Consider the following 13,790-nt stretch of genomic DNA (forward strand, 5'->3'; position numbering starts at 1 on the left):
CATAATTTTCTGAAATTTTCTATACTGATGTTTATCCTTAATTAAAAACCTTTGGAATGCCAGGAAATCGGTTCTTGGAAATTTTATGTTAATATCTTCAGTTAAGGGGCATGAGAAAGGGTAATGATCAGGAGTTCCCTGTTCCCCACATATACAGATATCAGAATTTGCCAAATTTCTTGCGTAGAAATAGTGAGGAAGGATCCATGTCCTGTTATAAAGTAATTTAGTGAAGGATTCTAGTACAGAGATACGAAGATTACATTGGGGATCAAGTTATATGTGCGTCTTCTCTGTGGAGCATTGTTCCACAAATCTTGCCAAGATTTTGAAGCAAGTTGTTTTAGTTGGTACTTGAAATTTGAGGGAGGCCACGGAATGATGATCACGAAAAATCATAAAAATGTATTCTTGAAAGATCAAAATGCGAATTTCCGTTGAAATATGTACCTGAAAATTTTTGCTATTACAATACTTTCTTTACTTCATATAAGGAAGTAAAAAACTGCTTTTTACGAATAGATGTTGCAAGCATTTGATACGCTAGCTCTTATTTTTAAGGAAGAATATGATCAATTGATATGCAAATACGTATGATCAGCTGAGGAGCCAGGAGCTTCATGGTATCTGTCAAAAACATCGCGAACAAAAACGACGCTGAGAAAACCACGCAAAGGGAAAATTTCGTCGTACAAAACTATTGTGGGTGGAAAGAAACAAATAAAATCGCAGTTCTAAAATATAGTGGTGTAAAACATCACGGTAGAAAATAAAGAGGCGTTAAGCGAATTTTTGCCAAATATTTGCGAGAACAGAAGAAACAAGTAATGTTTTTACCTCTATATTTCATATTTTCGTATTAACCAATAAACTTTTGCTGAAAAAGCAAGAAGAAAACTTAAGCGTTCGAAACCTAATAGTAATAGAAGTAAATAATTACATAGAAATAAGTAAAAATTAAAATGTTACATGTAGAGCAATTAATAGAATTTTAAACTTATGCTACTAACTATTAAAAGTAACTATTTAATTAATGTCTTTTGAAAAAGTACAATAAAACAATTAGAAAGATACGTAATGTTTTAATCCTGTAAACCAAATGCGATACTGTAATATTTTATTCTAAAGAAATCTTGCATTTTAAATGTTAATATTAATTGCCTTCGTTTCGTTCAGACAGCATAGTGGTTAGTGATCCTGATTGCCATAGCGGTAGGGCCGCGTTCGAATCCCGAAGAAGGTATGCTTGTAACTGTCGGTCCGTTTATAGGGGCAACGGTGGCCCCCTTATGCGTGCTTTCATAAAGAAATAGCCACCATTTCCGGCCCTTGTAGCGACGCAAGGCTAATGACTATTAAATAAAGCGCCCGGCCATTATAGAAAAAGAATTGTTTTCATAAAATTCTCTACTATAATTTAAGAAAATTTGTAGTTTAATTACGTATCTAAGACGAACATGTAAGCGTTTAAAAGTAATAACTACGTTTTTTGAGCGCTCAAGCCTTGATGAATGCTTACCAATGACACTTATTTCATACAAAAATATGAAAGTGCTTAAAAATATGTCTTTTTATAGTGAAATTTGTTAGGCTGTAGAATGTTTGCTTAGTAAAAAGCAAAATTATAGTAAATACAAATGCTTAGTAAAATACAAACAATGTACATTTTCTAATGATCAAATTATTTTACATTTGTCTTTCTCTTCAAAATAGTTACATTTTGTCTAATGAGACTTTTGAGATGTCTCTTGAAATGATGTTGTCATCCCATTTGTAATCCATTTGTTCTCTTTAGGTTGTGATTCGGGATTCGGCAACATGCTAGCTAAGCGCATGGATGGCTTACGGTACCGTGTTTTTGCAGGCTGTCTCTTCCCGAATGGTGAAGGTGCAAAGGACTTAGCTAATAACAGTTCTTCTGATCTTACAATAATCCCATTGGATGTGACAAATGATAAGAGCGTCGACTTAGCCAAAGACTTCGTTATGAATAACCTTGGAGCAGATGGTATACTATAAGTATATAAAGAGACAAAAATGAGTATCTTTTCATGTTATAAAATATTTTAAGCTATGTACCAATACTTCCATCTAAACAAGCATGAATTTTAATTTAAAATTTACAAGAAAAATTTCCAACGGAAATAAACTCAAATTCCTAACGTTAGTGAAATTTAAAAAACAAAAGTCTTAAGAATTCAATTATATAATATGCAATGTTATGAAAAATATTTATTTTTATTAAATGATTTCCTGCTTATGTTTTTATTTACGAACATTTTTACAAATTTAATTGATTGCTTTTTTCTCAGATTTCATGCCATATGTTATTTATTTAAATTATTGTTTGAATGGAACTAATTTGTAAATAAGTTTATTTTAGCGGAAAAGAACTATCTTATCTACTTATTATTTACTGCAAATTAACGCTTTGGGTCAATTCCGTTTTCTTTACTTTTATTATGAGGAGGCCATTGAAAAAATTCAAGTAAGTTTAAAATTCAAATCATACTATATGAAATTTATTTGATGGAATTTTATATATTTTATTCGTTGCGTATAGTACCAGTACATTTGCTTTAAAAAGTATATAAGTTAAATCAAGAATCTCCTAAATGAGAATATCTTCAAGAAAAGATGCAAAAGAAATTATGTACATTTAATGTCTTTTCTCGAATTAAATGGCAGTGAAATAAAATATAAAAAAATTACAAACCTTTAATTGAAATTGGATGAAACGGTTAAACTATTTCCTATTTACTTCCATTCAAACAAAGCAACATTAAATTCTCTACCTAATTTTAAGAAATTTCGTAATTGAAAGTACACGTCTAAGATGAATATTTAAGAAAAATTGACGAACATATACTTAGCAAATATGTGATATAAAATTCCATTAGCTGTATGGATACAAAAACTTCTTAGGACTGGCCAATGAACGCATCCTACCCCAGTCTGGGGAACAAAGCTTTTTCCCTGTCCTTCAGGCTTCTTTTGAACTTCCAGTAATTTTAGGCTCATTCTTCATTTCCAGACTTTGCTATGTAAGCGCACAGCAATAGCTGTAGTCATTTTATATATTTACTCGTCAAATTTCCATCAACTTCTTTTCTGAGACAAAACTGGGATCAATACTGGGAGTAGCCAAGAATATTATTTTGTACACCCTTGTTTATATATCATTGATCAGGCTGTTGTAGAAAATTTTTTGACATTTTTATAATCACACAATGTATTCGATTAGACAGGCAGCTTAAAATTTAGCTCCCTTATTTATTTACTTAACATATAAGCATAGGATCTAACGAACTATCAACTTTCAAACTGATGGGAGTGCAAAACCAGACTCATTGTCTCGCTCTTTCCCTCTTATGACTAGGTAAGACATCTAGTGTTCAGTGTGGTTTTCAACTTGAATCAGCTAACAGAATAACTGGATTTACGGTTCTTAGAAAAAAAATGCGCATTTCAGCCAATATATCGTAGAAAAGAGATGCTTTGAATTCTGTACAGATGGTGGCCAAATTTCTTTAGTTTGAATTGTGTCTTTTTTGCTTTTAGGATAATTATAAAACACTACATGTCATAAAAAACTGTAATTTAAATTCTGAACTACTTTTATTTCCGTAATATGCGTTTCCTACAACAAATATCCGGTTGTAGCGAACATGTTCCACTAAAAAATGTACTTAATAAAGATAGGAAAAAATGAAAGCAGTACCTTTTATGCAATTAGTAATCACTGCACAAATCTATAATTTTTCTGTCAACGTTTTGGTACTTTTTCAAAGCCTTCGGTCCAGAAACGTCGTGGCCGCGAGTCCGAAAACAGATCAGATGCTCCGTGCAAAATAACACCAGCATGATATATTCGCAAGAGCGAAAAAATGTAGAAACCCGAAGAAGCGATGTCGGAGCTATATGGTGAGTGTGGCGAAAGATCCCATTCGAGTCCATACAGAGTCCAGCCGGTGAATGCAGACAAATGCGGTCTTGCATTATCTCGATGGAACATCACCTTTTTGTGATAGTTCCACGTTTCCCCTTAATAGCAACGTCAACACGGACTAGCACCTCGCTGTAAACCTTACTGTCAAGGATTTTACCTTTTTACAGACACTTTTTTGAGGATAACACCACAGCAATCCCACCAGATACAAAGCATGATCTTTTTGTTAGGCAAATTGCGCTTTGCAACGCTGCGGATGATCGGCGGCACCTTCTCTTCGGTCTGCGTTGTTGAAGTAAACCCACTTTTCATCACAAGTGACGATCCGGTACAGAATTTTCTCCTTGCGTTGATATCCGAGAAGATTAGTGCATGCCCGAACACGTCTGTCCTTATCTGCTTGAGTCAGCTCACGCGGCATCCAGAACTTGCACGTCAAGTTTATGCGATACATAGCGCGACTAATGGGCATGGCACTAACGTCAAATTCCTTAGCAAGCCCTCGAATGGTTGCATACTGATATTCATCCACGCGTTCTTGGAGGCTGGCATTATCAACATCAGTAGGCGGACCAGAGCGCTGTGCTTCTTTAATATCATAGTCCTTGATTTTGAACTTTCGGTACCAAACTTTCATAGTGTCATATGATACAACATTAGTGCCTAAAGCTATACACCTGATTTGGTGGCATTCTTTAGCTGACCTTTCTTGCATCAGAACTGGAAGTAAATGATGGTTCTAATCTGGTAGCGCGAGAGTTCCATTTCAAACACCTTGCACTTATTGATAACGGCATACTTTTTTTTACAAATTTCCCAACACAGTGTTCTAAAGCAAGTCTCTTTCTTGCAAATGCCAGAAATCGTTTGACAAAATATATTAAACACGACACCGCGAACTGTTTTCTCAGACGATATTTGCGACAAGATGCTCTAACAAGATGCTCTTTTTTTCTGTTGAAAAATGCGTTATAAAATGAAGAAACAAATTATACATTCCTTTTGTGCTTTTCTAAATATCACTATGCCTTCTAAACCATCAGAAACTGTAAATGACCCAGTGCCTTTCTTAGCTACTCGGACGCGAGTAATGAAATGAACAATCTTCTTTGCTGTGATACACCATTCAGCAAGTAAGATACTTGTTTCAAACATTATTTAGGCTGTTTGTGCTCTCAGCTGTCTGTATTAGTGCTTAGTATGCATCTACCAATACTGTCCACTTTCGGTAAAGTAAGCAGTAAGCCTTATGAGATATTCAAAATTTTATTATAAAATACTCTTGAAGATAAATTTAGTACAAAATACAGTTAAGATTTCAATGTATTATGAGGTAATTTTCCCCTTCTTTTCGCATGTTTTCCTGGTGTAATTGGAAGCATACTCGACGCGTATTCGAGAGGTTCAGAAATCGAGTCGAGGGCAGTGCATACATTTTTCCTCTCTCCTGCTTTGGAAAAAAAAAAAACTCTAGAATGTAATCCACCTGAAATATTTTAACACTTTAAGGTAATTGTTAGAAACATTCTTTTGACTTTGTGGGCTCTCAGCTATCTGGACCATTCTTTTCTTAGCTTTCGATACAGTAATCAATACGTTTTATGAGATGTTCAAATTATTATTATAAAATATTCTTTCAGATAAATTTACTACAAAATGCGCTTAAGATTTCAGTGTATAATCGAACTGAAATTTTTTTAGCACTTTTAAGTTAAGCTACGTTAAGATATTCAGTAGGATAGGAGCACGTATTAAAGGTTTACAATAGTTTCGATTTATGAGATCGTAAACATATTGCAAATTTAGAAGCATTTGTTCTCCTTTCCGAAAATACATAAATACTCGTATATCCCCAACCCACAATTTTATACAATAACATAGTTTCTTTAGATAATATAAACACAATCTAATAAATAATTTTTAGTTAATATAATAATATAAACGTAATATAATAAATACTTATTATAACATTGATATAAAAGATGCTAAGTGATGCTGTAATGACAATAAAAATGATATTGTAATGAGAATTAATTGTAATAATATACTGAAAATATTATAGGATTACTTGGAGACACTTATATTATTGAAATGCAAATGTTGTAAGCTCTGTAAATATTTTTTACATAAATGTTTCGATATTTAATGCTTTTGTAGTTTTGTGGGCAGTCGTGAATAATGCAGGAATCGGCCAGGGTGGTGAGATTGATTGGACGTCCCTTTCAGAGTTTCAGAATGTTATTGAAGTCAATACGTTTGGAGTCATCCGAGTTACGAAAGCTTTCTTACCTCTCCTGAGGAAATCCAAAGGTCGCGTTGTTAATATTACAAGCCTTTTGGGTAAGCTATCTCTTTTGCATATTTATTCTGACTGGGTGAATCACGATATAATATAAAATGTTTCTGATATGTAAAATTTGCATCCATAAGCACAAGTAACATAAGATATACATTATGATTGAAATTTTTAATAACAACAATACTGACGCATTTCGAGTTTTTAATTTCAGATCAAATATATATATAGTATGATTCAAAATTGATTTTTAAATACATGCGCTACTTAAAGCGAGAGTAAAGAACGTTTGTTGACTCATGGCAATGTGGTTCAGTTTGCAGAACATTAGTAGGTCTAGAACTATATATTTCCGACAGTTTAATGGACTGATTACGAGAAGACATGAGCCAGGTATCAGAAAATCCTTTAGGGAAAGTATTATTTCTCTTATATAAATAAATTAAATGTTTCGTTTTAATTTATAGACCAAAATTGTCTGGAAGTAATACTAAAAAGTTCTTTCATTTCTCAAACAACAGCCTTTAAAACTCTCAAACAACAGCCTTCTCTCAAACAACAACCTGAATGCGGTTGACGCCGCGTATATATAGAATTGCTAAAAAAAACTCAAAAAATAAGACGAAAAAAAAAACTTAATTTGAAAATTACATACAGTAAATGAAGTTTCTGAAAGAAACAATGAGACGATTTAATAGAGTTGAACCCACCTGCTTTGGAGAGAATTGCTAGAAAACTCAAGGAAAAAAGACGCAAAAAATTGCATTGCAAAAATTCCTTTACTACGTTTGCATTTGTCTGAATATATACAGTGCGACCGTGGTTGAATTACTGCCAATCTTTTAGAAGACAAGTGATAACATTATAATGGATTCTAAAAACAAGTTTGGCAAAAGTATGGCTTGCATATCTTAAAAATAAATAAGAAAAATGAGTTCGCAGTTCTAAATAACAAACTCTGGAGCTTTAAACTATAGATCTTTGGCGTTAAACCTTTGCATATTAAGAACACTGGCCAATGTATTAGAAACCCCAAATCAATATTTTATTTGACCCACGTTGGCATGGCTAACTGCTTCGTTTGGGCGTCAAGTCTACATGCTTCTGAAATGCAGTTACGTCCAGAGAGTGCCATGCATTGGCTATACAGGTTTTTTTAGATCTTGTAAATTATATGGAAGAAGAGAGTACTGTCAGATACTTCTTTCCACCATATCCCACAAATTTTCTATGGTGTTAATATCCGGGCTATACGATGGCCAGGGAAGGTGCTCTAAGTCAGAGTGATGTTCCGAAAACTAATTTTGAACACTTCAGGAACGATGTATAGTTGCATTGTCATCCATGAAGTATCCGTCGCTATCAGGGTAAAAATGCAACATTGCAAGATGCTGTTGATCTGCCAGTGTATCTAGGTATCTCTCGTAGCTGTTTGCTTACCTTCGAGGAACACCAGGGCACCACTTTTATGCCAGCAGAACATGCCCCATTTCATGATACTCCCACCAGACCCTTGCACAGTGCGAGTAAGGCAAGATGGATTCATAGCTTCACGGGGTTCTCGTCAAGTCTCGCCGAATTTGACGTCTTTCATCAGTGCAAAATAAAGTGTAGCGTGATTCATCCGATCATATTATCTGTTTCCAATCCTCAGGTGTAAAGCGTCTTTTTTCCCGACACCACTGCAAACGAATTCTTGCATGTCAGACATAAATAAGTGGTTTTCGCACAGGCACCTGATTATGCATTTCTATCCTCTGAGATTCTCTGCGCATGGTTCGAGCTGAAATCTATTGGAAAGAGCCTTTGTTCACAACCTGTGTCACTTGAAGCGCAGTAGAGTTCCAGTTCTGCCGTACAATTCGTTGAAGACGACGTCGATAACTGTCTTGGAAAACTGTACACGAACCGCAGTTAGTCTTCAAGAGAATGACTGGGTATTCGGAATCTAGCATTTGAAAACCTTTGATATGGCTGCTTTTGAGAACCCAGTGAGATTTGTTGTCTTCGAAATCGAGTTCCTTGCTAAACGAGCACCAACAATAAACCCTTTTTCAAATGGTGAAAGATTGGTCTTTTTACTATTTTACTTCATTTATAGTAAAAAGCACTCTTACACCTTACTCATACTAGCATTCTGACTACGTGTAACCCACGTCATAAAAACAGTTTGCATATTTCATCCCCAGCACTCATTTAAATGAAAATCTCAAAGGTTAATTTATTGATTAGTGTGTGTATAAATAAGACACTAGAAGCTCCAGTATAGTTAGAAGAGTTCGAAAGGTATGTGCCATTTAAAACTAAAAACTCAATTTTCTTTCTTATTCTAAAAAATGAGTGTTAGGATGTAGTAAGCATTTTTTTAGGACCAATATTACTGTGTGAATTGTGGGCGAAACCATTGAATTTAAGATCATCGTCTCCCGTTATTAGACGTGTCCAGTAAGCTGTCCAGTACAAAAAGTCCACTTTGAAAGGATTCAGCGATGCAATTTTGATTTAAAAGACAGTGATGTAGTTATTTAAAACTTTTATATAAGTGTTATCAGATTATATAAGTGTTATCGAATGATACTTATGTTTGGTTTCCATTTTACAAGAAAGCAAAATAAAATACAAATAACACAAAATAAAAAATATCAAAATTATCTTGCTGGTCCGACTATAACCCCTCTAGTACCTCTACGTTAATACAGTGTTTACTCACTGTCTTACAAAATATGGCTGATCATTACCTTAGTGCTAATTCTTCTTATCTGTCGTTACATGAAAGAAGAATTCAGTCACCCAGACATTTCTAGAGGGATTTTCCGTGCATTCTTCACCATCATAATACTGTTATGAATTTTGCATTTACGTAAATACATTTAGTCAAATGATATGTACAAATGTAGTATCTTTGGTATAATTTAACATGAAATGCCTCAAGAGATGAAGCTCTGCCGGAAAAATGAGATTACAGGGAAGTCTATTTAACACTGAAGTAAACGGCTATCTCACTAAATTGGCGAGATATCCCTGAGCCGGTGATGATTTTGGCAACTAATTTTTGTCACCAAATTTGGCAAGAAATCGCCAAATGTCGCCAAACGTGCCGACCATTTGGCGAAATTTTGGTATGATTCATGTATAACTACACCGCTGGCCATTAAAATTTCAACACTAGGAAGGAATGATCTGCGAAATGTCAAAATCATATGCAATGAAGAGAGGTCGGTATATGCAAATGATTAGTGTTTCAGCGCATTTAGACGACGCATGAGGAAGAAATGACATCTAAGCACTGCATAAAAGAAAAGCTGTGTAGTGGATTTCTCATTCAGCAGGCGCTTTGTAAGGCCCGAGTTTGCTCAGAATATCGTGTTATACCTCGGATAAGAAGAAGTGCTTACCAGCAAGTGTCGGAATTCGATACAGGTAGGATTGTTGCCTGTCGAGAGTTTGGATTATCGTTCCGTGATATCGCCGATTCCATATCGACAGGTTTGGTTTGGGTTTGGTACACGACACGCACATTTCTAGCTCGGATTTTGAACGTAAATAGTTACATTTCTGACATCTTAGGTCCAGTGGTTGTGCCCTATCTTCGAGGCCTGCCAAACTACATCATCCAACAAGATAATGCAAGACCACATATTGAACGCCTTGTTCTGATCATCTTCGATACAGAAGATATTCGATTTCTGACCTGGTCTGCACTGTCTCCAGATCTCTCACCCATTGAAAACATCTTGTCATTGGTTGTTGAGAGACTGGTCCGCCACCGCTCTCCAGCTAATACTGTTGATGAAGTGTGGCATAGATTTAAAGCAGCATGCAATGAGTTGCCCGTTTCTGTAATTCAAGCCCATGCCCAACCAGGCCGTTTTAGCTGCCAGGGTTGGCAGCTGTTTCTACTAATTTCGCACCCTTTTAAACCTCCAAACTGCTCACAAATTTAAACATTTTGTCTTCATGCCATACTGTTCATGTACATTAAATATCTTTTTTTTTTTTTGTTGTTGTTGTTGCTTTCCTTTATGGCATTGCAATTTTAATGACCAACAGTGTATAATCAGTACTGTAATTGAATAACTGTAATTATAATCCCTAAATGTAACTGTAATCGTATCCGGCCTTTATATGTAAATTTAATCGTATATTTCTTCCAATAATTTCGAGAAATGGAAGGGGCTAGGGATTTCCCGGCGGCCGATAGAAAATAATAAAGATCGAAAAGATAGCATCATTTCTCAGTTTTGGGGTCAGAGCACTGAGAAATCTCCATACGAGCTTCGCTCTTTAAATGAGCTTTGAATTGCATTGCGTTTAAAGTTATTAGTAATTTAAGTGGTAAATAATAATTGTGCTCTACTTTAATAGCTGACAGAATACTGTTTCGGAAAGTTCCAGAACTGAAAAGTGTTTCTGTTGGGAAAATAAATTTCATCAAACTATTATCTGTTTTGTGAGCATTCAATGCATTACGAATCCGTACGCACGCCACAAGATATTGCATAATACTATTCTCGTATACATCTTTGTTGTCATACGCGTAGAAGATTTTTCCTCTAGATATTACATTCCAGCTCGAAAATTTTCTGTTTTCTGCAATTTTACTATCCACCTCAAAATTGTCCATTTTCGGAATTCAGATTCCTGAAACTGTAAACTATGCAATTATCTTGAAATCTTCTATTTAGTAAATGCCTCGTATTAGATTCCGCACGAGTGTTAGTGCTCACATTCGTAGCAGCCGGAGAATGACAATAGAAGATCTAATTTACATTCATTGAACAGGGAACATTGAGAAAATAAAAGTTTATAAATCTGTCAGTTTGAACTTTATTTAAATTCAAATAATTTATTAGTTAAAAATATTTATTAATTTTCAACTAATTATTGAGTTGTAACCATAGTGTTTTACTAAAGTGAACACATATGCTCGCGCTTATGTAAATTTATGCGGATAATTTTCTTTTCAGGTAAAGTATGTCTTCCTGGATTAGTAGGTTATTGCATGAGTAAAAGTGCTGCAATTTCTTTTACTACGGGCCTTCGAATGGAAATGACAAAATGGAAAGTAAAAGTAATAAGCATCGAACCTTTCTTTTATACGTAAGTATAAAAGTTGCATTAATTACTAGTAAAATTCCTTTATTTGATAACGGGCATTTGCAACGCCATCTTTTGTACTTTTCTCATTAAAAAGCGTTAGTAAAATCATGCATCTTTATTCTATTCGTGGGTTAAATTAGGTTCCATAAGTTAACTTGAAAGCCAAGTATACAAGCAAGGTATATCAATCAAATACTGTAGTCCTTTAAGATATTTTACAAAATGTAGTAGGTTATAGATGTACACATTGCTAAAAAAAAATTGATGTGTACACCACATGACTTCCTTGTACGGTATATTAAATTATACTCACTTTTTCTTGCATTTCATTTAAACTTATTGGATTGAATTAAATCTACTTTGCCGACAGCGCATAAACCACAATAGAATAAATGCACTCTTTAAAATTCACTCTATTTGTTTACCATAGCAACACTCTGGAGCTAAGTTCACTTAACAGTATTATATTTCGTTCATATTATAACTCATGCACAAAATTTATATCATTTAAAGAATTATCTAATCGTTGCCACATGTTCTATTTAAATACTATAATAAAGCTAGAACGATGTATAAAAGAAATTAAGCAAGCAAAACAAAAATGAAACAGTTTTTCACAGGCGAATGAGTATTTCTCATTCAATTAATTCAGTTCTCACTTCGCGACAAGGCCAAAAATACACATACTGAACGTATGGATTGGCCGACACGATCTCCGGATCTCAATCCCATCGAGTATGTATGGGATTTTCTAGGCAGACGCTTAGCAGCTCGTACTTCACCACCAGTAACGATTCCGGAGCTTCGATTGGCGCTGCAAGACGAATGGGCAGCAATGCCTCAATAACTCATTGACACCCTCATTCTCAGCATGGGCAGACGCTGTGAAACCTGCCTAGCAGTCAGGGAAGATCATATCCCCTATTAAAGACCGGATGTTTCTTGCTGGACATCCATCACAGGGATGTTTCGGCCTTCAGTCGCATTGCGCTCCATGCTACTTTTTCAATAAAGCTTCTTTTTATCTGTCTGATTTCTCTTTTAGTAAGTGTTGCTTACATTACTCATGTCCTTACGTATAAGGGATCTTACGGTATTCAGTGTGTTGATTTGGAAAGCTTTTGTACAAAGTTATATTGAAAAAACCGTCTCGTCCTTAATTTTTGCACACCAGTGTAATTACTCTAATATAAGATGTATAATATAAGATATTATAGATCTCTACAATTAAAAAACAACATGAAAATTGGGAATTCAAAAAACTATGAAATAAATTGCATTCCAATTGATTAATAACTGTTCAATAATTACTCGATCACGTCTAAATGCATTGACTAAAATTACTCTTAAATTCACATTCAAGTCTAAAATTCTGATGAAAGATCAGGTTTGCTTCAGGAATGTGAGGTGAGATTAGAAAGATTGCGAGGGATATTTTGTCTCAAGAAACAAAATGGTACATTAAATGCTGTAATGTTTTAATTCACTTGTCTAATTATCATTATTAACATTCTCAGCTGCGTTTGCGCTGGATTAAAGTTTTAAAAGTTCATTCTGGCACATTATTTTATATTCCATATAAATATACGTAAGATATAAAATATGAAAGAAAATTACTAACAGATTACCAAATCTGAAATAGCCCTTTTGATTCCTGATTTTATTTGCCGACTTCCCTTTCAAAAAATCTGTATTGGGCCAATTACGTCGTTAGTTTCGTCTGCAATGCTCCGCAATACAGTGAGCATTTATCCAATCACCATTTAAAAATGAAACAAAACAGCCGAGCTTATAATAATTACCCCAGCTTCCCAATAAGCGGCAATTTTCTCCCTTACTTTCGCCATGGAAGCATGTAACTAACCGCTTGGCAACTTTCATTTATTGTCTAAAAATGTAATTTGTTGTATATATATATAATATTGTGGGGTGCAGATTGCACCCATTGTGCTCTGTCAGTCGAGAAGATATGTGTTATAAAATTAGTCATCAAGAAATAAAAATGATGTGCCAATTATCAAGCTAGTAGTGCTTTTCTGAGTTCGAATCCTCTACAACGCAGCCTGTATTTCAGCTATCTTCTAACTTCATTCCATCCATGACTGCAAAATAATTGGGGCTTTCTCTAGTCAATTCTTTCATCTTACAGCCAAAACACCACAAATACATGTGATAATAATAATTGTAATTATCTTGATGACTAGGCAATAGCTGTAACAGATTTGAGCATTTGTTTCGCTGCGTAGTTTGAATATTGCATAACGAAGGAGAGACTTGTAAACAAATGTATTCGAATTGAACTTTTTTTTTTTTTGGCTGGAAAACGAACTAATTATTGAAACGTTTTCTGCTTCACACATCATCAAGGGTGTAATATGCACTCCACCAGTTTTTATAGCATATCACATTTTATTACGGCGTTGTTCGCAGCAAGACAAAGCAAAA

The 13,790-nt window shown here is 34.6% G+C and overlaps 1 protein-coding gene across 1 annotated transcript in view; it reads left to right on the forward strand.

Annotated features, from left to right (window-relative positions):
* Nucleotides 1-13,790, forward strand: part of LOC118196643 (short-chain dehydrogenase/reductase family 9C member 7-like) — a 66,050-nt gene that overhangs the window by 31,866 nt on the left and 20,394 nt on the right. The window contains exons 3-5 of the mRNA XM_085809891.1: nt 1,796-2,008; nt 6,107-6,289; nt 11,213-11,345. Coding sequence (XP_085666017.1) covers nt 1,796-2,008; nt 6,107-6,289; nt 11,213-11,345 — 529 coding nt within the window. The remainder of the gene's footprint in view (nt 1-1,795; nt 2,009-6,106; nt 6,290-11,212; nt 11,346-13,790) is intronic.

Source organism: Stegodyphus dumicola, chromosome 2 (genome assembly GCF_044657685.1).
Source record: "Stegodyphus dumicola isolate Sdum_Otavi_A_Nest chromosome 2, ASM4465768v1".
Lineage (NCBI taxonomy): Eukaryota > Metazoa > Arthropoda > Arachnida > Araneae > Eresidae > Stegodyphus > Stegodyphus dumicola.